The sequence below is a fragment of the Theileria orientalis genome, chromosome 4 (genome assembly GCF_000740895.1).
Source record: "Theileria orientalis strain Shintoku DNA, chromosome 4, complete genome".
NCBI classification, from domain to species: Eukaryota; Apicomplexa; class Aconoidasida; order Piroplasmida; family Theileriidae; genus Theileria; species Theileria orientalis.
Window position 1 is genome coordinate 1,716,194 of NC_025263.1, and position 22,874 is coordinate 1,739,067.

General features: G+C 37.2%; 11 protein-coding genes across 11 annotated transcripts; 4 read left to right on the forward strand and 7 right to left on the reverse strand.

The window, feature by feature from the left end:
• Positions 1–102: 102 nt before the first annotated feature.
• TOT_040000766 (Pumilio RNA-binding region repeat containing protein) lies at positions 103–2,294 on the forward strand (the record flags this gene model as incomplete). Its single annotated transcript, XM_009694405.1, has 8 exons — positions 103–231; positions 328–605; positions 733–842; positions 883–917; positions 950–1,091; positions 1,180–1,428; positions 1,587–2,080; positions 2,112–2,294. 8 exons carry the CDS (start codon positions 103–105, stop codon positions 2,292–2,294), a joined length of 1,620 nt encoding a protein of 539 aa, XP_009692700.1.
• A 128-nt stretch (positions 2,295–2,422) lies between these two features.
• TOT_040000767 (uncharacterized protein) lies at positions 2,423–3,786 on the reverse strand (the record flags this gene model as incomplete). Its single annotated transcript, XM_009694406.1, has 6 exons — positions 2,423–2,677; positions 2,716–2,806; positions 3,059–3,276; positions 3,307–3,584; positions 3,615–3,700; positions 3,734–3,786. 6 exons carry the CDS (start codon positions 3,784–3,786, stop codon positions 2,423–2,425), a joined length of 981 nt encoding a protein of 326 aa, XP_009692701.1.
• Positions 3,787–4,116: 330 nt separating this feature from the next.
• Positions 4,117–5,658, reverse strand: TOT_040000768 (uncharacterized protein; the record flags this gene model as incomplete). The annotated part of the gene is made up of 7 exons (XM_009694407.1): positions 4,117–4,401; positions 4,431–4,524; positions 4,615–4,754; positions 4,786–4,845; positions 5,162–5,439; positions 5,473–5,558; positions 5,591–5,658. The coding sequence occupies 7 exons, from the start codon at positions 5,656–5,658 to the stop codon at positions 4,117–4,119; spliced, it is 1,011 nt and encodes a 336-aa protein (XP_009692702.1).
• Positions 5,659–5,816: 158 nt separating this feature from the next.
• Positions 5,817–8,812, reverse strand: TOT_040000769 (leucine carboxyl methyltransferase; the record flags this gene model as incomplete). Its single annotated transcript, XM_009694408.1, has 16 exons — positions 5,817–6,110; positions 6,192–6,377; positions 6,486–6,545; positions 6,597–6,725; positions 6,815–7,092; positions 7,123–7,208; positions 7,239–7,360; positions 7,433–7,630; positions 7,695–7,788; positions 7,852–7,913; positions 7,944–7,991; positions 8,021–8,080; positions 8,113–8,241; positions 8,288–8,559; positions 8,636–8,721; positions 8,751–8,812. 16 exons carry the CDS (start codon positions 8,810–8,812, stop codon positions 5,817–5,819), a joined length of 2,166 nt encoding a protein of 721 aa, XP_009692703.1.
• Positions 8,813–9,035: 223 nt separating this feature from the next.
• On the reverse strand, positions 9,036–10,728 carry TOT_040000770 (uncharacterized protein; the record flags this gene model as incomplete). The annotated part of the gene is made up of 7 exons (XM_009694409.1): positions 9,036–9,156; positions 9,178–9,473; positions 9,832–9,879; positions 10,042–10,170; positions 10,234–10,511; positions 10,543–10,628; positions 10,661–10,728. 7 exons carry the CDS (start codon positions 10,726–10,728, stop codon positions 9,036–9,038), a joined length of 1,026 nt encoding a protein of 341 aa, XP_009692704.1.
• Positions 10,729–11,288: 560 nt separating this feature from the next.
• TOT_040000771 (structure-specific recognition protein 1) lies at positions 11,289–15,872 on the reverse strand (the record flags this gene model as incomplete). Its single annotated transcript, XM_009694410.1, is given in 23 exon segments — positions 11,289–11,438; positions 11,453–11,641; positions 11,674–11,764; positions 11,803–11,864; positions 11,976–12,035; positions 12,069–12,132; positions 12,180–12,244; positions 12,342–12,619; positions 12,651–12,734; positions 13,057–13,297; positions 13,338–13,428; positions 13,457–13,518; positions 13,547–13,594; positions 13,770–13,833; positions 13,881–13,945; positions 14,043–14,320; positions 14,350–14,435; positions 14,467–14,543; positions 14,711–14,800; positions 15,044–15,106; positions 15,175–15,307; positions 15,312–15,481; positions 15,579–15,872. Coding segments are annotated over 23 exon segments (2,805 nt in total).
• Positions 15,873–16,223: 351 nt separating this feature from the next.
• TOT_040000772 (hypothetical protein) lies at positions 16,224–16,442 on the forward strand (the record flags this gene model as incomplete). The annotated part of the gene is made up of 1 exon (XM_009694411.1): positions 16,224–16,442. The coding sequence occupies one exon, from the start codon at positions 16,224–16,226 to the stop codon at positions 16,440–16,442; it is 219 nt and encodes a 72-aa protein (XP_009692706.1).
• A 9-nt stretch (positions 16,443–16,451) lies between these two features.
• Positions 16,452–17,753, reverse strand: TOT_040000773 (structure-specific recognition protein 1; the record flags this gene model as incomplete). Its single annotated transcript, XM_009694412.1, is given in 5 exon segments — positions 16,452–16,540; positions 16,555–16,777; positions 16,919–17,242; positions 17,275–17,505; positions 17,691–17,753. 5 exon segments carry the CDS (start codon positions 17,751–17,753, stop codon positions 16,452–16,454), a joined length of 930 nt encoding a protein of 309 aa, XP_009692707.1.
• A 327-nt stretch (positions 17,754–18,080) lies between these two features.
• On the reverse strand, positions 18,081–19,035 carry TOT_040000980 (60S ribosomal L1/L10a protein; the record flags this gene model as incomplete). The annotated part of the gene is made up of 3 exons (XM_009694413.1): positions 18,081–18,628; positions 18,829–18,929; positions 19,031–19,035. The coding sequence occupies 3 exons, from the start codon at positions 19,033–19,035 to the stop codon at positions 18,081–18,083; spliced, it is 654 nt and encodes a 217-aa protein (XP_009692708.1).
• A 771-nt stretch (positions 19,036–19,806) lies between these two features.
• Positions 19,807–20,648, forward strand: TOT_040000775 (hypothetical protein; the record flags this gene model as incomplete). Its single annotated transcript, XM_009694414.1, has 5 exons — positions 19,807–19,854; positions 19,881–20,034; positions 20,120–20,185; positions 20,331–20,377; positions 20,538–20,648. 5 exons carry the CDS (start codon positions 19,807–19,809, stop codon positions 20,646–20,648), a joined length of 426 nt encoding a protein of 141 aa, XP_009692709.1.
• A 279-nt stretch (positions 20,649–20,927) lies between these two features.
• On the forward strand, positions 20,928–22,660 carry TOT_040000776 (conserved hypothetical protein; the record flags this gene model as incomplete). The annotated part of the gene is made up of 3 exons (XM_009694415.1): positions 20,928–22,233; positions 22,337–22,401; positions 22,550–22,660. The coding sequence occupies 3 exons, from the start codon at positions 20,928–20,930 to the stop codon at positions 22,658–22,660; spliced, it is 1,482 nt and encodes a 493-aa protein (XP_009692710.1).
• Positions 22,661–22,874: the final 214 nt, after the last annotated feature.

Genomic DNA, 22,874 nt, shown 5'->3' on the forward strand with positions numbered 1-22,874 from the left:
TAACACACCCGGAGTGAGGCTGGAAAAGGTAAGTTGATTCACCTTTAAATCTGAAGATGTAAAATATGAATCGTAAAATAAGGAAGAAGCAAATGAAGTAAAATGAGATACCACGACACAGTAGTGTATCTAAACAGTCTTCGGGAAAAAATTTCGCAGTCGCTACAGGAATCATCGAACGAAGATAAGTTTATACTTGCTTCCAACGTGCTGTCGGAAATAAACCACTATGTGAGTAAATGTACACACCGTAAGAGCTAAAACCGTAGAACACACTAAAAATATGCCCACCTCTCCATGCTCGCGGCACGATCATGAATTTTGTAGATACCGAAGCTGGCAGCGGATCCGAACCACTCGTTGGTGTTGGAGGAGTTGTTTGAGCTGTTGGTAATGTCTCTGGAGGACGGAGGCCACTTCGGGGAGAAGAGGGAGCTGGGCCTGAAGGTGTTGACGAACCTGCTCACGAGCGGAGAGTTCGCAAACCTGGCAAAAGAAACGTTCGGGTCCCACGTACTGCAGACGGCAATAAACTGTGTGACGTCCTTCGTAAAATTTGATAAAAAGTTCGACACTCTGCTGATGCACATCGCGAATAAAATAGAGTAAGAATAAATAGGAAATTAGTAAAATAGTAGAGTGTAATTGGTTAAAATAATAAAATAATGGGCAATGTTGAGTCTACTATAATTGTTGCGTGAAATTGAATGAGAATGGCGTAAATTAATACAGGGAGGAGTGTTTGTTTGAGCTCGCACACCACGTCTCAGGGTCCTATATACTGCGTTCAATAATGTCGTCGCTGGTCAACGAACTGTATAAGAAGAAAGCGCCAACGAAGAGTAAGTAAAAGCCTGTTTACAGAGTAACGGTAATTCGTAGAACACGTTCTCGAGGAGGTGCACGTGGACAAGGAGGTACCCGGGAGTAGATAGTAGATTATTTGTAGAAAATACCAGAATGGCGAAAAGAAAAGCTGTTCCACTGGGGAACATTGTTTCTGAAAGATATGAAAAGCACGTCGAAGACGACGCAGTCCTCAGCGACGTTCTCACTGTTAGTGACACTGTTGCACGCGACAGACCAACTGGGTAAGTGATACGCAGGCATTTGTGTGTTTACAAATATACATAATAAGTGAGACTGAGCGTATGCAACCGTTATTGATGTACTGAGTAGAAAAGGAAGACATGTTGCTGTCAATAATAATGGAAACGATACCCCTGCTGAAGAATTCGAAGAACACGAGCTACATTCTGCAGACGATAATGCCGCTCTGCACAAACGTGGAGTACACATACATATACAATAACCTGGTGGTGAAGGACCTGGAAAACATATGCAACGATTTGTACCTGAACTACGTAGTACAGTCGTTTATAGAAAACAGCCACTTTCAAAAGTCGCACCTGGAGTTCATGATAGAGAGTAAGTGGACTGTTAGGCAGAATGGATAAGTAATTTGTCGACCTATTAAAGTAATTAAGCGAAAGAGATAACTAATTTAGCAAATTAGAAAATTAATAATTAATAAGTAATGAGTAATAAGTAATAAGTAATAAACCACGTGACATAAGATTCATTAGATCTTAATATTAAAAATCTGGCAAATTCGAAGAGCAGCTCAATCGCATGGAAGCTGTGTAAAGCGTGCATCGACCTGTACACGTGCCAGGAGCAGTTCTATAAAAAGCTGCTGGATGACTTTGGAGTGAAGGAGGAAAACAGGTTCTGGTTTGTGGTGACCTCCGCAGGAAGAAGCGACTCGGAGATACTGCTGAGGCCCTCAGGATGCTCAGTGCTGACCTACCTGGTTAAGTTCCAAAAGTCAGTGATAGGAGAGGCGGTGTCCTCGTTTAAGCACTTCCTGAACCACGCAGTGGAAAGCGGGAAGTTCGTGGAGGTCTGCTGCGACGTGTACTTCTCGCGAGTGCTGCAGAACGTCTTCGACGTGAGGCTGGCGCTCCTCCCGGAGAAGTACGTGAGGAAGCTGCTGCCAGTGTTCGAGGCGAGCCTGGTGGAGCTGTGTCTGGACATAGGAGGCTCCCACGTGCTCTACGGCTTCTTCAGCCTCCTGAGGGTAAGTTGAGGTAGCCATTCATGGACGTCAGGCCCAGGACAAGGTGGCCCTGCTGTCAAAGATGCTGGACCACTACGAAACGATCAAGTCGAGGAACAGTAAGTTCGCAAGAATGGTGAATCTGTCGGAGTTCAAGGCAAACAGGAAGCTGTATATAAAGAAGCTGGAAAAGAACGAGTCGGTAAGAGAGTTGTTCAAGGATATAGTGGGATGAAGTTTAAGCGCGGAGCCCCTTGCGCTCAGCAAAAACGCGAAAACACACACTTGTGCACATTAGTTAATGTACCTTAATAAATGTATACGTGTAATGTATATTATTATATCGGTAAATGTGCACTAAAATTAAAAGGTTACGCAGTCTATAGGGGTTTCAGAGAGCTCAGTGTAAAACTTGACGAACTCAACATTGTTCCTACCAATTTCAAGAATAGGGAGAGGGTCGTTTCCTAAGGAAACCATTTTTGAATCAGTGGCACTGATTTCGTGAAAAAGAAAGTCGAAGAAGCTAGGATCCTTGAAATTCTTAAAGGCGAATCCAAGGAAAAAAAGGTGACAAATATTATCTAATAGCTCCATCTGAGTAAAATTTTCAATTTTCTAAAAAGGAATGAACAAGATATAAAATATTTGAGTACCAGAACGCGCTCTCTTTCAGATAAGCTTAGCCTATTATAAAAGTAAGCGCCAAACTTAATGTGAAATCCATCCCAGCCAAGATCAGTGTATCTGTATGAAAGTGATAGTAATTAATGGAGATTAATAAGAAGCCTGTTAATAAAATTTCTATTAGGCCAACCTTTTAGTTTGCGACTCTTTGGTGGGATAGTCGATTGAAGAATGTGGTATCCAACCAGTTATCTAAATTACATACGCATAAACAAACACTTAAGTTACATCTTCGAATTCGTTTTTTTCGCCATCCTTAGTCAACTAAATTTAAATTAAGATGGGAGGTATGGATGAAATAGAAAAACATACGGGCTCAAGACACAAATATAAAACTGGGCCTTTGAAAAAGTCAGCGAACCATTGGAGGAGCTGAAGTAAAGATTAACAAAGAAAAGTACCTTATTTGAAGATTTAGTCTTCAAGTGGCTCATGCATAAGTCACTTAAAATAAGAGTAGGCAAAGCGCTGGAGATTCCAGAGTCTAACAAGACGGATATTTTATCAAAATCGTACAAATCAAAGGGGACCTAAGAGGAAGATAAGGAGCTGAAGAGTACCATTTTGTAGCGTTCGGAGGTCACATAATCGCCAGAGGCCCTTAAATCAGGGAGAAGTTCAAAAAATTTTTTATGCTTTTGCATAATCTGGGCTTTGGACCTCATGATCTCCTCAAAATCGTGGTCGAAGCAGACCACATTGCCATAGGTCTCAAGGAAGTGGTAGGGAGTAGTGTCCAAACCAGTCCCCAAACAAAGAAATTGAACCCTTTCGTTTTTAAAATACCCGAAAAACTCGTCAAAGCACAATCTCAGGGAAGAAACCCTCAAATACGTAGCTAAGGATCGATATAGGGAATGAAACTAACCCAGGTTGATAGAAGGTGGGCTTCTAGACTTAGTTGAGAAGAAGTCAAGGTATTCATCCTCGAAATAGCCGAGGTCCTTGGAAGATCTGAAAAATGGCCTTAAATAGTGTTCAGATTACCTTCTTGTCAAAATTGCCGTTTTGGCACTCTTCTTTATGTCCAAAAGGCCCATCTACTCAAATTGTAAATCAGACATTGACAAATAAGTCAAGTGCTGCATATTAGTACAAAGTAACCTTGGACCTCCAAACACACAACAGAATCCATGTTCCAACGCTCATCCCATATTACAAATTATTTTAGCTGGTATTCAGTTACACCTATATCTACAATTTCATTTTATTACATTAGACCTGCAGTTTATTTAATTTACAAATTCCCGTAACTTTAAACAGAAAAGGAAAAATACAATACACACTTAGGATAAATAAGATTCCTGGCTAATAAGACTTAAATTCCACTTAAATTAAAAACTAAAGGTTATATAGCACATTCTACGTAATTAAAATCTTCTGTAGTATCTTTGGCACTCCTCAGACCTTGTGCTATAGGTTACTTCAAAGACGCCCTCGACGAACTTCAAGAACGGACCCGGTTCCTCCTTGTCAAGCTCATCCTCACTAAAATGCGGTATTAGAGGATCACCTTCTTCGACTTTAGAAGTTTTGGGAACGGTAATCATCTTGACGAACTCTTGCAAGGCGTCACAGTTTTTCGTAGCGACTCCGAACATAGTACTACTACAATACAGTCCCAAAGTATGAAATTCCTTAAAGTCTTCAATTTTCTAAGGCATTATAACAGTCAAGCAGTTACCGTTACTCTAATCCTCTCATCCTTGTCAAAAATGTAGTTGTACACGTGCGTATAAAACAGAACAGAGATGTCATCCCAGCCTAGGCTCTTATACCTACAAATTATTAATGACAATTTAATAAACCATAGGTTATAACGGAATTGCAGCTAATCATATTCTCAGTCTGCTATTGGTATAAAATACCTGTTGGCTTGAGCTTCAACATTTGGATACTCGCATACTGTGTACACTGGAGTTTTGTTATTCTGCAGCGTATTAAAAATAATATCAAAAACCTTTAATGCGATCCTCCCGGCCTCGTAAATTGGCCCCTTGTTTATCACCTAAAATGGGAAATTAAGTTTAAACAGATACGTGTTCGTGATTAATGAAGATAGATGGTGCCTTGGACATCGTGGTACATTTACTGATGACCTGATGAATGAGTTGTTAGATATAAGGTAAATAAATATAATAAATCACCTTGTTCGATAAATGATTCTCGACATATGTTAAAACAAATTCACTCAAATAAATAGTTGGAAGTTCACTGGAAAAACCAAACTCTTTTAACTTATCGAGTTCATCAATATTCCTCAAGTCACAAGGAAACTAAGAATAAAATTTTAAATATATATGTTGAATTGGCAAGATACTTAGTAAAATTAGATAGGTTTAACTACAAGTGTGAAAAGCCAACATTAGGTGTCTGATGAAACAAGGGTGAATCAAATACATAAATAATAGATACTAGGTGGTATCGATCTGAGTGGAAAGAGGATTCTGTGTGCCTGTGTGTGGGAAAAATAGATAACAGCTCTTCAGATTCAAGTATAATGTCCTTCTTAACTCTGGTTTGGAACTCCAAGTCCAAATCGTAGCACACACAATTGGTAAATTTGGTCATGACCCATAGGGACAGTGAGTCCATTCCACAACCCAGGTTAACAAGCTGAACCTTCTGGTTCTTAAAGTTACTGAAAAAGTGTGATATAACGGTTCTGTTGCCAACAACTCGAATGTAATCGACTAAATGCAATTTGAGAATAGGCTAAAACTTACAAATACTCAAAACTGGCGATTGTGAAGTTTTAGGGCATATGTGTACAATGAATTCGTCCTCATAGTACCCCTTTTCAACACAGTTCCTAAGAAATTTTGTACCAATAGTTGCAAATACCTCTTCTCAACTGCCGACTGAGGAGAAAATGTGGAAGGATTCATAGAAGGATCAAATTGCAGGTCCATTTTCCTGATTAAAAATTATTTACAAGTTTATGTCTATAATATACCCTGAAAACACACAATTTTTAAGTGTTAATCCCCCAGAAATAGAATCTCAGTAAGCAATGTTTCATAGTTACATAATAAAAAATAATACACATATTGTTCAATTTAAATATTATTTATGAAAATTTACTGAATCTATCAAAAAATGCTCGTGATTCCTCGGTATTTGGTGCACACGTAACATTATAAAGATGTTGAGTAATTTCGTCAAAGAATTTAAGGTCAAACACGCTTTCGATTTCCTTATCACTGTACTTTGGTAACATATTATCCAAATCATCATCAAAATGAGACGAGTCTAAAAATTTTAAAAAGTCTTCCATTCCGTTGCAGTTTTTGACTGAAACTCCTATAGCGGAATGGCTACACATCACAGCAAGGTGCTTCATGTCTTTAAAATTTTCAATACTCTAAGATAATAGATGTGAGGATGGTATTTGAGTTTTGATTAAAAGTTTAGTGTGTAGCTATAAGGGGTGGCTGTGACATACCCGTACTCTCTTTCTCTCATTCTTGTCAATCATGTAGTTATAAACGGAATTGTAATACAAGATATGTGTGTTATCCCAACCCAGAGTTTTATATCTAATTAATTTATAATTTATAATAAAAAACCTTTCGATTTGTAACTCTTCGGTATAGTATTCGGTCAGTGAGTAGAGTGGAGTGTTATTTTTCTGTGTATAATAAAATGAAAAGACCAAACCTGTAAAACTTTATTAAGCCAATTCATAAAAGGAGTGCCCGGCATTAACTAAAATAAATTAATTCCTCAGTAAAATTACATATTCGTGATAGAGCAAAATGGAAGGTCCAGAACACATATTGGAGAGCCGTTCAATAACCTATGAATATATTGTGTGTTGAATACAAAGTAAATAAATATAATAAATCACCTTGTTTGACAAATGATTCTCGACATATGTTAAAACAAATTCACTCAAATAAATAGTTGGAAGTTCACTGGAAAAACCAAACTCTTTTAACTTATCAAGTTCATCAAGATTCCTGAAGTCGCAAGGCAGCTGTTAAAAATATTAGTTAATCATATCAGATAAAATTCTAAATAAATTGTGTGTAAAATAACTAATACGACTAGTGAATAAGTTCGTACAATGTGGTATTTATCGGAGTGAAAGGTCGTATCAGTGATAGTATGCTCAGGAAACATATTTAGCAGTTCTTGGGTGTTTTTAATAACGTTCACCTTCATCCTAATTTGACTCTCCAGGTCCAAATCAAAGCAAACTGCGTTTTTAAATTTCTCAAGGATCCAGAGAGACGTTATGTCTAGCCCTGATCCCAAGTTAACAAATTGAATTTTTTGATTCGGGGAGCATCTAATAAATTTTTCGAAAATCTTCCTGTTCCCTGTTACTCTAATATACGAGTCTGCATAATCGTGTTAAAATTTAAACGTACACATGCTATGGAAGGGAATCTGCGGGGTTTTGGGAGCAAAGTACTTATAGTGTTCTCCTTCATAGTATTTCAACTCGATGGAATTCCTAATAAATGTTAAGAGAGTAAAGGCGTACCTTTTTAAAACAATAATGAGAGGAGACCAGCTGAATTTGGACGCACGCTTTTCATTGCTCATGACTTGGAGCCCCAAAATACAAGAATGTGCTGTGAAAAGACGTGACGAATTGAAACATTCCTATAATTGGCTGTAGACCCCAGAATGGAATCACCGAACAAATATGTGCAGCATCTTCGTGAAATAATCAACGTCAAACTCGTCGGGATCAAACCCATGATCGTATGGAATAAAATCAGGGGATTTCTTCCCACTGTGTTGGCCCTTTTTTGCACTATCGTACAGGTCAACCAGCCTCGAGAGCTCTTCTTTGGGCTTAACTGCTGCCCCAATCACAGTATGATTACAGTACACCCCGGCTTCGTGAAAGTCCTTGAAATTATCCAGGTTCTGACAAAGAATGACAGGGATTCCACTGGTTAACTCAACTTTCAGTAAAGTGTGTAAAACCTACCACTACCCTCCGCCTCTCCTCATCAGTTAGAATCTCATTGTACGTAAAAGTCATCTGGTTTACCATAGTGTAGTCCCAACCAAGTTCCTTATGTCTGCAAAGTAAAATTAACCCAAGTATTGTTGGCAGTGTGCAAGTGTAATTTTCTGTAACACACCTTCGCACGTGCTTTTCAATGGTGTCGTATTTCCGAAAGGATTTAAACTCGGCCCCAAATTTCTAAATTTCTTGTCTAAGGTAAAAACATACCTCAAAAAGGTCGCTGTACCACTTCCCAAACTTGGTCCAGCTTCCAACCTGCAAATTTCATTTTTAAGGCAACATACGTAGTCTAGGAAGGCGTAGGCTGAAGGCCTATTTGAGAATCCAGCCAGGAATTCAATGACCTAAAAGTGGTAAAAAGGAAGGTAAAATCTACCTTGTCGGATTTGTCGTTTTCCACATAAGTTAGACAGAACTCGGACAAAAAGAAAGTCGGAAGATCCCTGGAGACTCCATGGTCTTCCAATTTGTAAACTTCCTCAAGATTCTCAAAATCCATGTGCACCTAAAAGTAGGGGTAAATCAGTGAACAGGGTAGTTGGAGTCAGTACCATTTTGTAGGTGTCAGAGACCAGCAGCCCATCGACAAGCTTATAGTTCAAGTGAGAAAACCGGTTGGAACTGTGAATAAGCTGAGCCTTGTGGCGCATATGATGTATAAAGTCCATATCGAAACAAACGACGTTTTCATAAGTATGCAGCAAGTAAAGTGAAAAGGTGGAGAGGCCGGAACCCAAATCGACAAACTGGACCTTTTCGCCTTTGAAAGTCTCCATGAACTCGTGGACCAATTTCCTGAGAGTGGTGATCCTTAGATAGGCCCCTATGCATGTAAATTTATAGCCAGTTCGATAAGTTGAGAAAATGAATAAATAGCTAACGAATGTGTAGAATCTTACACAAGTCAATGGCCTGCAACGATTGATATGGAGAGGTGAACAACTTAATAAAATCGTCTTTGTAGTAGCCCCTGTCGACGGCACACCTAAAACACAGTTAAGAAGGAATAAGTACCTCTTAAAGTTAGAAACTCCGTGACTTGTGTTTATAACATCATCAGGCTTGTTTGCGGTCATTATAGGTAGCCAATTTGAACGTTTTCAACAATGCAATTATTTAAACACAACTAATCTGCTAATTTAAGCCCTTAAAAACCCCTTATCCAGAAGAAAAATGGATTTGTGTGCCCCAGACATATCAACAGTTTAAAAGCCATTAAACCAACTTTGAAGTAGAAAATCTAGTTATATCTATATAAAATTTTTTATCCTTATCTTTATGTTTCGTAGAATTAACGATTTAGCCTTCCTCAATAACAAATAAGCCTTTAGTTATCCTTCCATGCAAAGTACGTTTTATATTTTTTGATGGATATTTACAATTTAAAGATGATATTATTTGTAACAGATGATACACCTCTCTATTAAATTATAATCACTACGATGTTATGGAATGATGGTCATAAAAGGCCTTTTGATCTTCGGAGATGATAGAAAAAGGATCTCCGTACATTGTTTCAACAAATTGTTGTAGTGGGACAATATCAAATTCTTTGTGTAAGTCTTTCGGGTCGAACTGGTACATAAGTTCGTCTTCCACATCATCGTTGTTCAGTTCATATTCATTGAATCTTTCCATAAAATTCTTATATTCATTAGGGTTTTTACATGCTACACCTATTACCCAGTGATTACAAAACTGTGCCAGAGTTAGCATGTCTTTAAAATTTTCAAGACTCTAAGATAATAGATGTGAAGATGGTATTTTAGTTTTGATTAAAAGTTTAGTGTGTAGCTATAAGGGGTGGCTGTGACATACCCGTACTCTCTTTCTCTCATTCTTGTCAATCATGTAGTTGTATGTAAAATTTAAATGGCGAAAGAAAGCTTCGTCCCATCCTAGGGACTTAAACCTGTGTTAAGAATTATGGTATTTTGAGAGGTGGGAAGAGATAGTGCCAGACATAGGTAGACAAAAATATATCATCACATGTGCGAACCTTTCATATTGCGATTCGAAAGTGGGATACTCATCAAACGAATACATATTGACGTTGTGCTGCTAAATTAACAGTGTTCATGGTAAGTTAACAAACCTGAACAAGAGGAAAGTACCACTTGGCAAAGAAGCTTGAAGGATTTGTCTAAAGTTGAGTTAGAGAGTATTATCAAGGTTTAAATCAAGTATGTGGACTTACAAGTTCAAAAAACACGAAGATAGAGGGAGCCTTGGACATCGTGGTACATTTACTGATGACCTGATGAATGAGTTGTTAGATATAAGGTAAATAAATATAATAAATCACCTTGTTCGATAAATGATTCTCGACATATGTTAAAACAAATTCACTCAAATAAATAGTTGGAAGTTCACTGGAAAAACCAAACTCTTTTAACTTATCGAGTTCATCAATATTCCTCAAGTCACAAGGAAACTAAGAATAAAAGTCAGTGTTAAAGTGAAAAAGTGTTTTGTATAAATGTGATAAAACACATACCACTGTGTATCTGGAGGATTTGAACATGTTTTCTGTTAGCTCATAGTCAGGAAAGAGAGACAGTATCTCTTTCGTCCTTGAAAATATCTCAAGCTTCAACTTTATCTGGTATTCCAGGTCAAGGTCGAAGCAGGTGACGTTGTCGTACTTTTTCAAAACCCATAGTGAAATACAGTCGAGCCCGCATCCGAGATTAACGAGTTGGAGCTTCTGTCCCTTGAACGACTCGAAAAAGGTACTAATAACCTTCCGAATTCCCGTCACCCTCAAGTACATGACTGAACATAATGAGCGGGCCGAAAAACTTACATAGATGCGCAAGAGCGGGCATATTCGTTTTAATGGTAAAATGTTTAATGAAGTCGTCGTCGTAGTAGCCTTTTTCAACACAGTTCCTAAGAAATTTTGTAGCAATAGTTGTAATTACCTCTTCCAAACAAGGATGAAAGGTGCCCATTTGGAACCTGAAACAAGTCTGTTTAGTACCAACTTCATTTAGGAAATCGAAACCGGTGTTTTGAAGGCCAATGTGTTTCAAGAAAAACAGAATAAAACGACATTTTATATCCCCAGAATGGGAAAGATTGGAGTAAAAGCTCCACATATCAGGACATTGTGTTGTTAAATTTAACTAGTTTGACATTTGTTTTGACATAGAAGCATAATAAATTCCACACTTTGAAAAAAATCATCCCAAACTGTCAGAATCCCCAATACACACTTTGTACTGGTATCCACTTTATATAAGTTATTGGTCACATTAACTAGTAGAATCCGTTATAATATTTATTTTTACTATTCCTAATATAATTTGAAGTGAAGGAAGTCTGCTCCTTCCACATCAATTTTACCATTAAACGTATGACCTGATCACCATTCTTCTAATTAAAACTAAACCACATTAAATTTGGTACATAGCATGAATATATGTATTTTATTGCAGTGTGTAACGAATCAAGCTGCTGTGAGCTGGTCCTATAATCTAGTGTGATTAAAAACTGTATAAAATTGAGGCATTTAAAAGATTTTTAGATTCAAAATCTTAAGTGTGTTGTCTATTTTGAAATAATGTAAATCCAAATTTTGGAAAATGGGAGTTCCCAGGCCTTTTGCGCTATAGTTTTCCGAAATAGTTGTTTATTTCGTCTGTCATGGTCTCTTCGTCGATTAATCTCCCTAAGTTCAGGGTGTCGAAATAAAGCTTTCTAAAATAATCTACGTCAAAATCCGGTTTAGAAAAATTTATGCCATAGGGCATGTCGTAGTAGTTTAAGTTCGTGTGATTATCGTATGTGCGAAATAGATTTAAAACCTTTGACAAATTTCTGTCACTTTTGTAACATAAACCACTTATCATATGTGAGCAAGCGGTTCCAAGTTCGTCCATTTCTTTAAAGTCTTCCAATTTCTAATACTTTTAGTTAAATTTATCACGTTTACCAGAATTCTCTTCTTTTCTTCTGTTTCAAAGTTGTGGTTATAAAAGTCGTTATAAGACACAAGCTTAAGTTTCCAAGAAAGGTCCTCGTACCTAAACATTAGTATAAATATCGAAGTAAAAGTGCGTACCTTTTAATTTGCGATTCTAAGGTTCTGTAAACGGCACAACCGAGTGAGTTAGATACAAAATGCTACAGAGAATATCCAGTGTTAAGACTAACTGTTAAAACTTTAAAGTAATAGCGCCCAAATTCGGTTTTTCGCACAAACTAAATTAATTAAATTTACTCATGATAAAATACCGCTTCAGTAAAAAAGTAAACCGAATCATCATTTGAGAACTCATTTAGAAATTTAAGAAACTAAACGTGAAAATCTGACGGTTGAAACTATACCTTGTTCATGGGCTCTGCTTCAACATACATTGATGAAAATTCAGCAATGTACATTGTCGGAAGACTAAATTGATGATTAGTGTGTTATATTTGTTATATAATAGTTGATACTCTTTCGAGAATCCTGCGTCAAGTAGTCTCTGGAAATCTTCAATGCGAGTGAGGTCAAGGGGAAACTGTAAATGGGTTAGTCTTGTTGGTAGTGGTAGAGGTACTGGTAATAGTAGTAGAGGGTGGTAGTGGGTATTGGTAATAGTAGTAACAAACACTAACCATTTTGTATCTGCTGGATGAGTAAAACCCATTTTCGAGTTTTAAGTCGGGAAGGAGATCAGTGAAAATCTGGTGGCCGGCCATCAACTCACATTTCAGCTTCACCTGAGTCTCAAGGTCAGTGTCAAAACAGATAACATTAGGATGTTTTTTAAGAAGGTAGAAACACAAAGTGTCCAAACCGCCACCCAAATTTACAAATTGAACAGGTTTCCCATTGAAACTCTCAACGAACAAGTCGGCGACCATACGAATGGATACCGTTCTAATATGATGCACTAATAGTCCTTTTATTCAGCTGGAACAAACCTATACTTAAAAGTGAACTCTGGGTAGCCGGGTCGGCGAAAAACTCAATAAACTCGTCGTCGTAATACCCAAGTTCAACGCAAACTCTAAATTTTATTGATGAAGTTATAAAATACCGTTTTACGACGAGTACCACATGGGAGGTCTTTTCGGCTTTAGTTCTTGTAGTCATTTTAAATTAATTTAGTGAAAAATATAGAATTTTTTAAATATTGTTGTGCGTACTTCAATCAACAGTTAAGCCTTGAGAACAAAGGAGGAAGGCCGCTCAAGATATAGTATCAGGTGAGGGAGATTCTCACTGACATTGGCAAATTTAAGTGATAAAGAGGAATCGTGCAGAGGATAAAATATTTACAGCGAAGATTATGCTCGTTTCTGTCAAATGTGTAGCCTTTTTAGCAACCCTTGATCCAGAGCTCCGAGAAAAACCTGTCAAAAAATTGCTTGTTGAACGATGGCGATGTTCTCTTCAAATGATAGTCAATATCTTCCAAATGTAGTTCAGATTCTTCGTTGGCCTTCATCCCATCCGTAAATATAGTTTTATGAAGTGCCGGATTGTCATATTTATTCGATGCCACACAACAAAATCCATATCCGTAGTGTAAACCCAGTCCCTCAAACTCGTTAAAAGATTGGAGATTCTATAATAGATTTAATATGTAAAATTATTTTGAGACGAACCAATACGCGTTTTCTCTCTGATTCGGGCAGCAGGTTCCAAAAAGTTGTACCGCGAGTGGCACTAACCAGTTCCCACCCCAAGTCCTTAAACCTAGGAAAAATATCAGGCTAAAACCAACCTCTGTTTGATATCTTCGGGCGTTCTATACCTTTGGAAGGCGGAGAGTTTCAATTTGTGTTCCTAAACAGTATATCAAGAAAAGGCGAACCTTATATTTCTCAACGAGGGCCTTGGTGAAGTAGCCATCATGTCCCACCTACAGCAACAATATGGTTGAATCAAAAAATATTGCGGCATAGGAGTATAACGTACCAATCCCCATTCGTAACAACAGACGGGTCCATTACAAAAGTTGGAAAGAAATTTTAAAGTCTAAAATAAGTGAGCAAAGAGTTAAGAACAAGAATAAGTGGTGAGTAAAGTAAACGTACCTCATTTAGTACATCTGGGTCAATATACATGAAAACGCACTCTGCGAAGAAAAGAGTTGGAAGACTAAATTGATGATTAGTGTGTTATATTTGTTATATAATAGTTGATACTCTTTCGAGAATCCTGCGTCAAGTAGTCTCTGGAAATCTTCAATGCGAGTGAGGTCAAGGGGAAACTGTAAATGGGTTAGTCTTGTTGGTAGTGGTAGAGGTAGTGGTAATAGTAGTAGAGGGTGGTAGTGGGTATTGGTAATAGTAGTAACAAACACTAACCATTTTGTATCTGCTGGATGAGTAAAACCCATTTTCGAGTTTTAAGTCGGGAAGGAGATCAGTGAAAATCTGGTGGCCGGCCATCAACTCACATTTCAGCTTCACCTGAGTCTCAAGGTCAGTGTCAAAACAGATAACATTAGGATGTTTTTTAAGAAGGTAGAAACACAAAGTGTCCAAACCGCCACCCAAATTTACAAATTGAACAGGTTTCCCATTGAAACTCTCAACGAACAAGTCGGAGATCATACGAGACGAAAAAACACGGTGAACATATGCTAAAGATAATGAGTCGTGACCAACTAACTCAGGCTGACTATAGGAATTTGATTGTAAGTTTCACCAAAGACGTGGACGAACTCATCTTCATAGTACCCTAGTTCGACTGCCGCCCTAAAGTCCTACATTAATGCCAAAAACGTACCGTTTGCGAGATACCGTCAACTTGCCAGTTCTCTTCACTTCTTTTCGATCTACGTCTAAAACTTCAGAGGCCATTGCCTAATAAACTAATTTACACCTGAGAAAATGTGTTTATCTGAGGTGAACCATTTTACTAGTTCAGAAATCATTGCCCCCATACTGAAATGAGTCCTAACCCCTAATAAGCAATTCGACAAAGAATAGGAGCACAATTTTTAAATATGGCATAAATATAAATTTATAACCGTTTGCACATTGCGCTCGTGTGCCTGTTTCCAAGCCACAAATGTACACTGACTAATACACACCCCTGACGCGAACGTCTGTCGTTCATGCTAAACACAAGCTGCTATCATAGCGAACGTTATCTATTATAGTAAATTAAGAATCGTCTGTGATATGTAAAAATCGATGGCGTGTTATTCCTCATCCTCTTCCTCCTCCTCCTCAGATTCTAAGGAATCATTAGTGGAAAGTGCCTCACCTTCGTCCTGGAAGTCCTCGTCCTCTTCATCTTCCTCCTCCTCTTCTTCATCCTCGTCCTCGTCCATTTGGTCATTGTAGGAAGTGTGCTCGACCCTTTCAGTGTCCTCGGCGTTGACGACCTTGACCTGCTTAGAGATCAAGTAGTCGTACAGGAACTATGTGCGAGTTAGTGTTCATGTGGTGTTGGCGAATAGTTAGCAAGGGGTGACTGCGCTCAAATTACCTTGTATTCCGACTTGTCAATGTTCGTGAACTCGTACTCTATTGCGCCTCTCATGGATACCAAAATCGCAAAGAAGCGGTTCTGCGTGGTAACTCCGGTTCTACTGAACTCGACGCTGACGATGTCTTCGAATCTACAACATTGCGTTAGTCAGGGCAGCCCAATCTACTGGCACAGGTGCCAGTTTTATTGCCAATGTCGGCAGCAGCACCCACCTTATGAAAATGACTGGCTTGACTATGAATAGGAATGACCGGTTCAGGGGGAAGAGGTGTCCACTTGTGGCCTTGTACGTGCACGATATTGCCTAACGAATTAGTTATTGCCGCCAATGCTTGGTAATGTTCGCTAATATTTGCTAATAGTGAATAAGCAATAGTAAGCAGTGAATGTCTAATAGTTACTGAGTCTCCCTTCTCCGATTTAAAATCTCCTGGGACCACTATGGATCTGTTAACGAGAGAACCAAACAGTCTTGAAATCACATTGTAAGTTTTCCCTAAAGGGCATTCATTTACAAAAGTTGCTCGCGTACTGGTATGAGAGTATGCTTCAATGTAACTAGCCTTACCTTCCAGAGTCTTATCCAGCTTAAACTGCTTCATGTCATTTTCCTGCAAGTTTAAATCCACTTTGGTCTCGTGATCTGCTTCAAATTGCATCACGATGTAAGAATATCTCGTTTGCCCCTGTCTCATGGGCTGCGACAGTCCTGTTAGTAATTATAAGCTTCCTTAGCAATTTTTCTTAACAAATGGTTGTATTTATCTAATATAATAATCCATGTGCAGTAATCAAGCCGATTTAACAGTGATTAAGAGGATAAATCGATGATTAAGTGAGTAACACGAGGAGGAGTTGGTGAGAAGTAGTTACGATTTGAGTATCAAAACGATAACTAAAACACAAACAATCAAACACATCAAAGATGTTATCATCTTAGTGTTATTATCAATCAAACTTTAAAAAAAAGTTAAAAATTAACCTATCAGAAATATCTATGAACAAAAAGAATGAATAACTGTATTTTTTAAAATATCAGTCGTATCATGAAATCCAATTATTCGGGAGCCAAAACAATTAAAGATCTATTAACAAAGTGGCTAAATCAGACAAGATCTCATATACAATGGCATTTCAACATGTGTTCTCCTAAAATACTGGCAGATTTAAGCCAATATCAACACAAGAACAAGGATTACCGGCATGATGACACAGCACCGGGGGTCCAGCACCAAAAACTCAAAATTTTCAAAGGACTTTTGTAATAAAATGTTTTAAACATGCTCAAAATCGTAACCGATAACAGCCAACTGTTCTCCAAAATTTCCTTCGCATGGGCACGTGAGTGCGTGTGATTGCGTAGCTATTTGCACTTACCTAGTATGAAGTTAACGTGAGGACTGTTCGGCTTCGGCAGGAGAAACATCCTTATTACGTTCGAGTACAGCAGTGTGTAGTCGTAGCTCTTTCCGTGCAGCTTTATGCTCCTCTTCGTGAACTCAATCTCGTACCTTCCTCTGGGCACTATGAGCGGCACGTCCATGAGCAGGGCGATCTTCTCACTCTTCATCTCATCCAAACCGCTTTTCATCAAGAAAGTCTAAATGTTGTCATTTGCGGTCGCAGCCATTATCGGAACACGTGCGTGCGTTTACACGGTTTCTATCTATCTATCTGTGCAAATCTACGACTATTTAGCCAACTGCCGAAATCTGCCGACACTAATAGTTAGTCTAGTAACCTGTTTCAGGTCCTCCAGCTGTATCTCTGCGTCCTCGGGGTCGGTCTTTCCTGGGACGCAGAACCTAATCTCCACCAAATCGTCTGAATTGAACACTGTGCTGTTTGTTTTAAGCTCGATTGCCAGGTCCGTCTTCGACGGAATTGTCGCTTGCGCTATTGACTTCGTGTCTATGTCGATGCCCGAGCTGTTGTTGATCCTCAGGCGGAAGGTTGCGTTCTCGAACTCGTAGGTTCCCCAGTGCCAGCCGCTTCCTGCGACTTCATCCTTTTCGCAGCTCAACTTATAGTGTTCGGTGAAGTGGTTGTTCAGGTCGTGGACGTTCTGTGCGCTCATTACACTCCACCAAAGCTTACCTTCTCCGTGAATCCGTCAAATCTCAGGACCTTGTAGTTTTTTGATTCATTCAACTCTATTCTCAGTTGATACAGGTCTAAAATGTTTATGATGCCACTTTTTAAGCTATTCCTACTTGAATTCGTCTTCACGAACGTTATTGTTGACACGTCCGTGCTTCTGTGCTGTATTACTTCCCCTGTTCTCTTATTTTTCCATCCGAATAGCTCTGATGATACTTTAAAAGCTCCCTGAATATTTAATATTGTCCATTAATGCTGTATTGAAAGGGTATAACTACAGTGCATACAATAATTAATGTGTTTCCGATTCTTTAACTAAGAATAGCAATGATTAGAATAATTATTTTTTTTAAACTGCGTAATCAAATTATAGCTCTATAACTGGTCGTAATAGCTTTTATTTAACGACGTACAAAGTCTGGTACATCCGGGCCCTTGATATTACCAAAGGATGAAACACTAGTAAGTGTGGCCATTTAAAATTTATAACGAGTGTTAAAGGTATAATTCTATGTACCAATATCAGGTTATGAATGATAAATCCTGCTCACAGGTAGGAATCACCACAATATCGTATGTTGTTTTGTAGAATCACCATTAAAATTTAAAAATAATCTTCTTTACTCTTCTAACTACTATTACTGTCTGTGGATCAGTAACTGTTTACGGCGTCAACCCTTTTCTGCGGCCAACAACTCTTTTACACACAACAATCTTGCCCACACATATCCCACTTGCTCATTCCATAAATCACTCTTCGATGCCTATCATATATTACGTAAGGTATCAGCCATTATGAAAAATTAACCGTATATTCTGTATGGTTTTCCCATGGTCGATTTAATAGTTAATCCCTTAATATTGTTCCAGTTCTTCTTCAATAGTGAAACTAGGTAGTTCAGAGACAGCACTATGTTCGCCCTCAGCTGTTCCGGGGACATTTCAACGTTTCCCACTGCTACTCCCATGCATAGCACCTTCTTCAGCTGAAACTTAACAGTTGCCTTTAATTCGTTTATCTTGTCTTCCATTTTGTCCGTATGCAGCAGTTGGGTAGGGAATTTACCTGCCTTGTTCAGACCTGGACCTAGGAAACGTGGGATTTGCGGCAGTAGCGATTGTGACGCGAGGAAGGCGCTGTAGCTGTTTGCTAACTTCTTAACCATCAATTTGTTCCTGTTGAACTTTTTGAGGCCTTCCAAGTCCACATAATCCACTCCCAGGGCCTTTGCTTCATCGCAATGCACTGCGTCTCCGAACACGCATACCTTCATGTTCCTGCGTGGAGCCGATCCAAGTACGACTGATCCTGAGAAACGCTTATCCCTTTGGGTATCATAATCTTTGAGGGCTAAAAGAAGAGTTACCGAGTGTTATTGAAAACTTCATAATTTATAATAAATTGTATATACTATAATATGGCCATTCTATAACTAATTCGGGTGTAGGGCTTGAAGTATCCATTCTTAAGTAAATAATAGGCTGATGAGGATTAGTTAAACCATAAATTTAAAATCAGTATCTGATAAACTAATAGTGGTAAACACTTACATATTTGTAATTCAACAGTCTCGACAAAATTACGCTTCTTTGTCTTGGAGCCCTCCAGGACCGCCGTAATGGCGTCGTTTAATCTATCCATTGAAAGCTTACTAAATTATAATTAATAATAGATCAAAACTAAAATAGAAGGTCAATTAAATCAGTACAGATCGGGGGTATTATACTAAAATAAATAGATGTAATAATTTACCTCATTGTGAAATAAGTTTAAATATAATTAGTGTGAAAATGAGAATGTGAGAACGTATGAATATAAATATATATTCAAAAAGTATCAAAAACTATTCAATTATAAGTATTATTGTTGATAAAATATACTCACTACACAATAGTGTGGGGAAGTAAAAATAATTGTAAAAAACCAAAAACATCTACACCCTAATCATTATTTATTTGGAAATTATTGATGACAGTAGAGTTTTAATTAGAGGACTAAATATTATTTTAAATTAGGAACTTTATAAGCTGTGTTACTAAAGGTAACAACATCTTATTTATTAGTAAGTCACATTCAATAATTTGAATGCTAATAGATCTGACATTTAATTTATATTCTTTATTATAATATAATTTATTTAGGTTTTCTGACCATAAACGTATTTACACATTTTATTATTAAAACTGTTTACGAAAAATTCTTAATATATGTACACATGTTTATATAATTTATTAAGTAATAAAACTGTATTATAATATTGAAAACCCGTCTATCATAAATAATAAATTTGTACACAAAAAAAAGTAATTATTTATTTGATAATATGTCAGAAATACGGTGGCGTTGTTGTAATTTATATTCTTGTAACATTTTCTAATTACACATTTAAAATAAATGAATTAAAAATAACGGTTGTTAGTTAAATGTGTGTCACACTAGGATTAAGAAAAGAATAAAATAGAACCCAGGGACGCAACACAGGAATAATAATTAATGTTAAATAAGTACATATATACTAAAAATGGAAAATGATTAATTATGAGCAGAGATACATGGATAATAACCTTGATATTTGTGTCTCAATTATAAGCAACCCCATTAGCGGCTTGCTGAACTGCCATACACAAAGGAAACCACTAGAAACTTATTAAAACGACTAATCACTGTTAAAACAATCCAAATAGTCTTCCTTTTCTCGCTTGTAAACAAAATGTCAGATGATGAGGTTGAAAGAAAACGTCCTCGCGTTTCAGATGGTACTAAATAGATAAACGTATATAGGATGCCTATTAGTTGTCTGTTTATTTAAATTTAATATTTTTTGATTTCAAAATGATTCAGATGAGGATGAAGACGAAGTTGACGACCCTGAAGATGTCGATGACGTCGAAGATGATGCCTCCGAAAGTATTGTTTAGTTGTTTTTCTTAAGTATATAATAATATTAACACATCTTTTTTAAACGTTGTTGAGTCGAACTATTGGAAACTGACTTGATACATCAAGATGTTGATTATATAACACATGATTTAAATCACTAATGTTATTATAGGCGATTCAGGTTCTAGCGAACAACCAAAAAGAAAGTCAGCTAGAACAGTCTCAAAGAAAAAATATTCATCTGAAGAAGAGGATGAAGATGACGACGACGATGAAGAAGAAGAGGATGATGAGGAGGAAGATGATGACTCCGATGAATTTGACGAGGGAGACGAAGACGATTACGATGTATGGAATAATCACTTAAATATATAGATAGTGGAAAAAGGCAATAGTTAGGACTAGAATATATAGTAGAAGTATTGCTACTCCTATTATAGACAGTTGTTTGATGCTAAGTAGAAAAAATAACGTACAGGAGGACGAATAGTTGATCCATTTTCATTAATAACACAAAAATTCAGTTGTCAATGTGTAATGTATCCATATGTGTACTAATATAGTATATGTGTTAGAATATTGATTAAAAGTGAGAGTAGCTGATGGGCCTTGGTAAGGTTGAAGTGTGAGGCTGTGTAAATCAGTAGGTCATAAATATGTACAGTGTAAACTGGTGGAATCGTGATGAAAAACAATCATTAAATCTAAAACTTTGATAATTTATGTAAAATAGCCTGTAAAATAAGATTTATAAGTAAATTTAGAATAAATGACAGGAAAATGTAGCTGTAAAATAGATTTGAAGGAAGTAAATGTAGAAAAAATAAAAAATAAAAATAATGAAAAGGAAAAGGAAGAAAAAGGTATAATAAAATGTTATAAATGTGAAAATATAGCAATAATTAACTCAAGAGTAAATACATGTAAAGAATGCTTTATAAACCTAGTTTCAAAAAATTTTAGAGGAAATTTGAGAACAAAATGCTTAAATAAAGTGGAAAAGAGAAGATTCTTAGCAATATTGGCATCAGGAGATTATGTGTCGACAAGTTTAATACACATGGTACTGAGTAGAAATAATGATAGACATTACAAGGAAGAGGTGGAAGAATATGAGGAAAATCATAGGGGAAAAGGAGTAAATATGAGGAAAATAACAGATTCAGATGATATTAAGTTGAGATTAATAGTAAATATAGAAGAAGCAGTGAGCGAAGAGGACTTTAGAAGAGAATCGAATGAATACTTTGAAACAGTGGAATCAGTATTCTTGAAGTTTAGCGGAGAATGTGGACTTGAAAAAGGAAGAGAAAGTACCAGTATAATGGAGAGTAAGATAAGTGATGTGACAATAGCTAGCGTAAAAGGGTGTAACTTTTTACACACGAAAAGACAGTGCAAAGAAGACAATGATAGTGAAGTAGAAAAGAAGATGCCCAATAGATGTAACGAAGAATGTGCTGAGTTTATGGAAAGGTGTAAGAAAGTGTACGAAGAAGACAGTGACTTGGGAACACACGTAAGGAGATTAGTAAAGTTGATAAATCTAAAGGCATATATACAGCAGTACGTAAGAAACAATGGAATAAATAGTAGTAAAATAAACGATAGTGGAATGGCTAGTGGTGTGAATGGACCGGATTCCAGGGATAAAACAAATGTTAACAGCAACATTGATATAAATAGCACGAGTGATGGAATTGCAGAGGAAGGAAGTGGCATATACCTGTTGAGCGGAGATACGATGGATGACATATGCAGGCAAACAGTGTACCTGACGTGTTTGGGCCTGGGAGAACAAGTGAGTTATAGAAGCGCATTCGTGGACACGGAGTCACTGGAAGGAGTTAAGATACTGAGGCCACTGAAGACGTTTTCAGACAAGGAAGTCGCATTCTACCACAGAATAAACAAACTGAGTCAGGTAGAAAAAATGTACACAAGTCCTAAATCGAGAGCAAGTATCTTGGGGTGTATCAACCTATTCACGGAAGAGATAAGCACACGAAGCTCGACCGGACTACACAACATAATCAAAGTCACAAACAGATTAATAAGCACACCCAGGAAACAAAGTAACTGGTAGTATTAATAGTAGTATTAGTAGTACTAACAAGTGTACTACCAATAATAGTAATTAGTAATAGTACTAGTCTCAGTAGTAATGACATAATATAGGATGTACAGTATGCGAAACACACGAAGAGGAGGATAGTGGCAAGAACAATGGAAATAAAGAATATGTAAGTGCAAGAGGATGATAGGCTTAGAATATACGATTAGAGTAGTATATAGTAACAAGCTATGTACTATGGTATTAATTGCGAGAAGGCCAACTAGAATAGTGATAGCACTAAAAGATCAATAATGATGATAATGAGAACATTTTAGGTGTGTAACGGCTGTAATTATTTTAAAGAGGTCCATAGTGAGTCGTATGGATTTTTCAAGAATAAGTTCATTGAGGCACGTACACACGAGTCAAAGTGCCAGAACCAATAATTTAAAAAATACATATCTTATGTAAAAAATAAGTATACATGTTAGACAGAATATATATAAAGGGTACAAAACACGAGAAAATTCGATAGTTAGAAGTACTATTTAATGATAAAATGGTTGTCTAAAAATGGAACTCTAGAAAAGTGGTAGTTATTCTCGAGAAGAAGATTAGAGCTACAAATAGAAAAAGAATATGTATTGGTAAAAGGTAGCT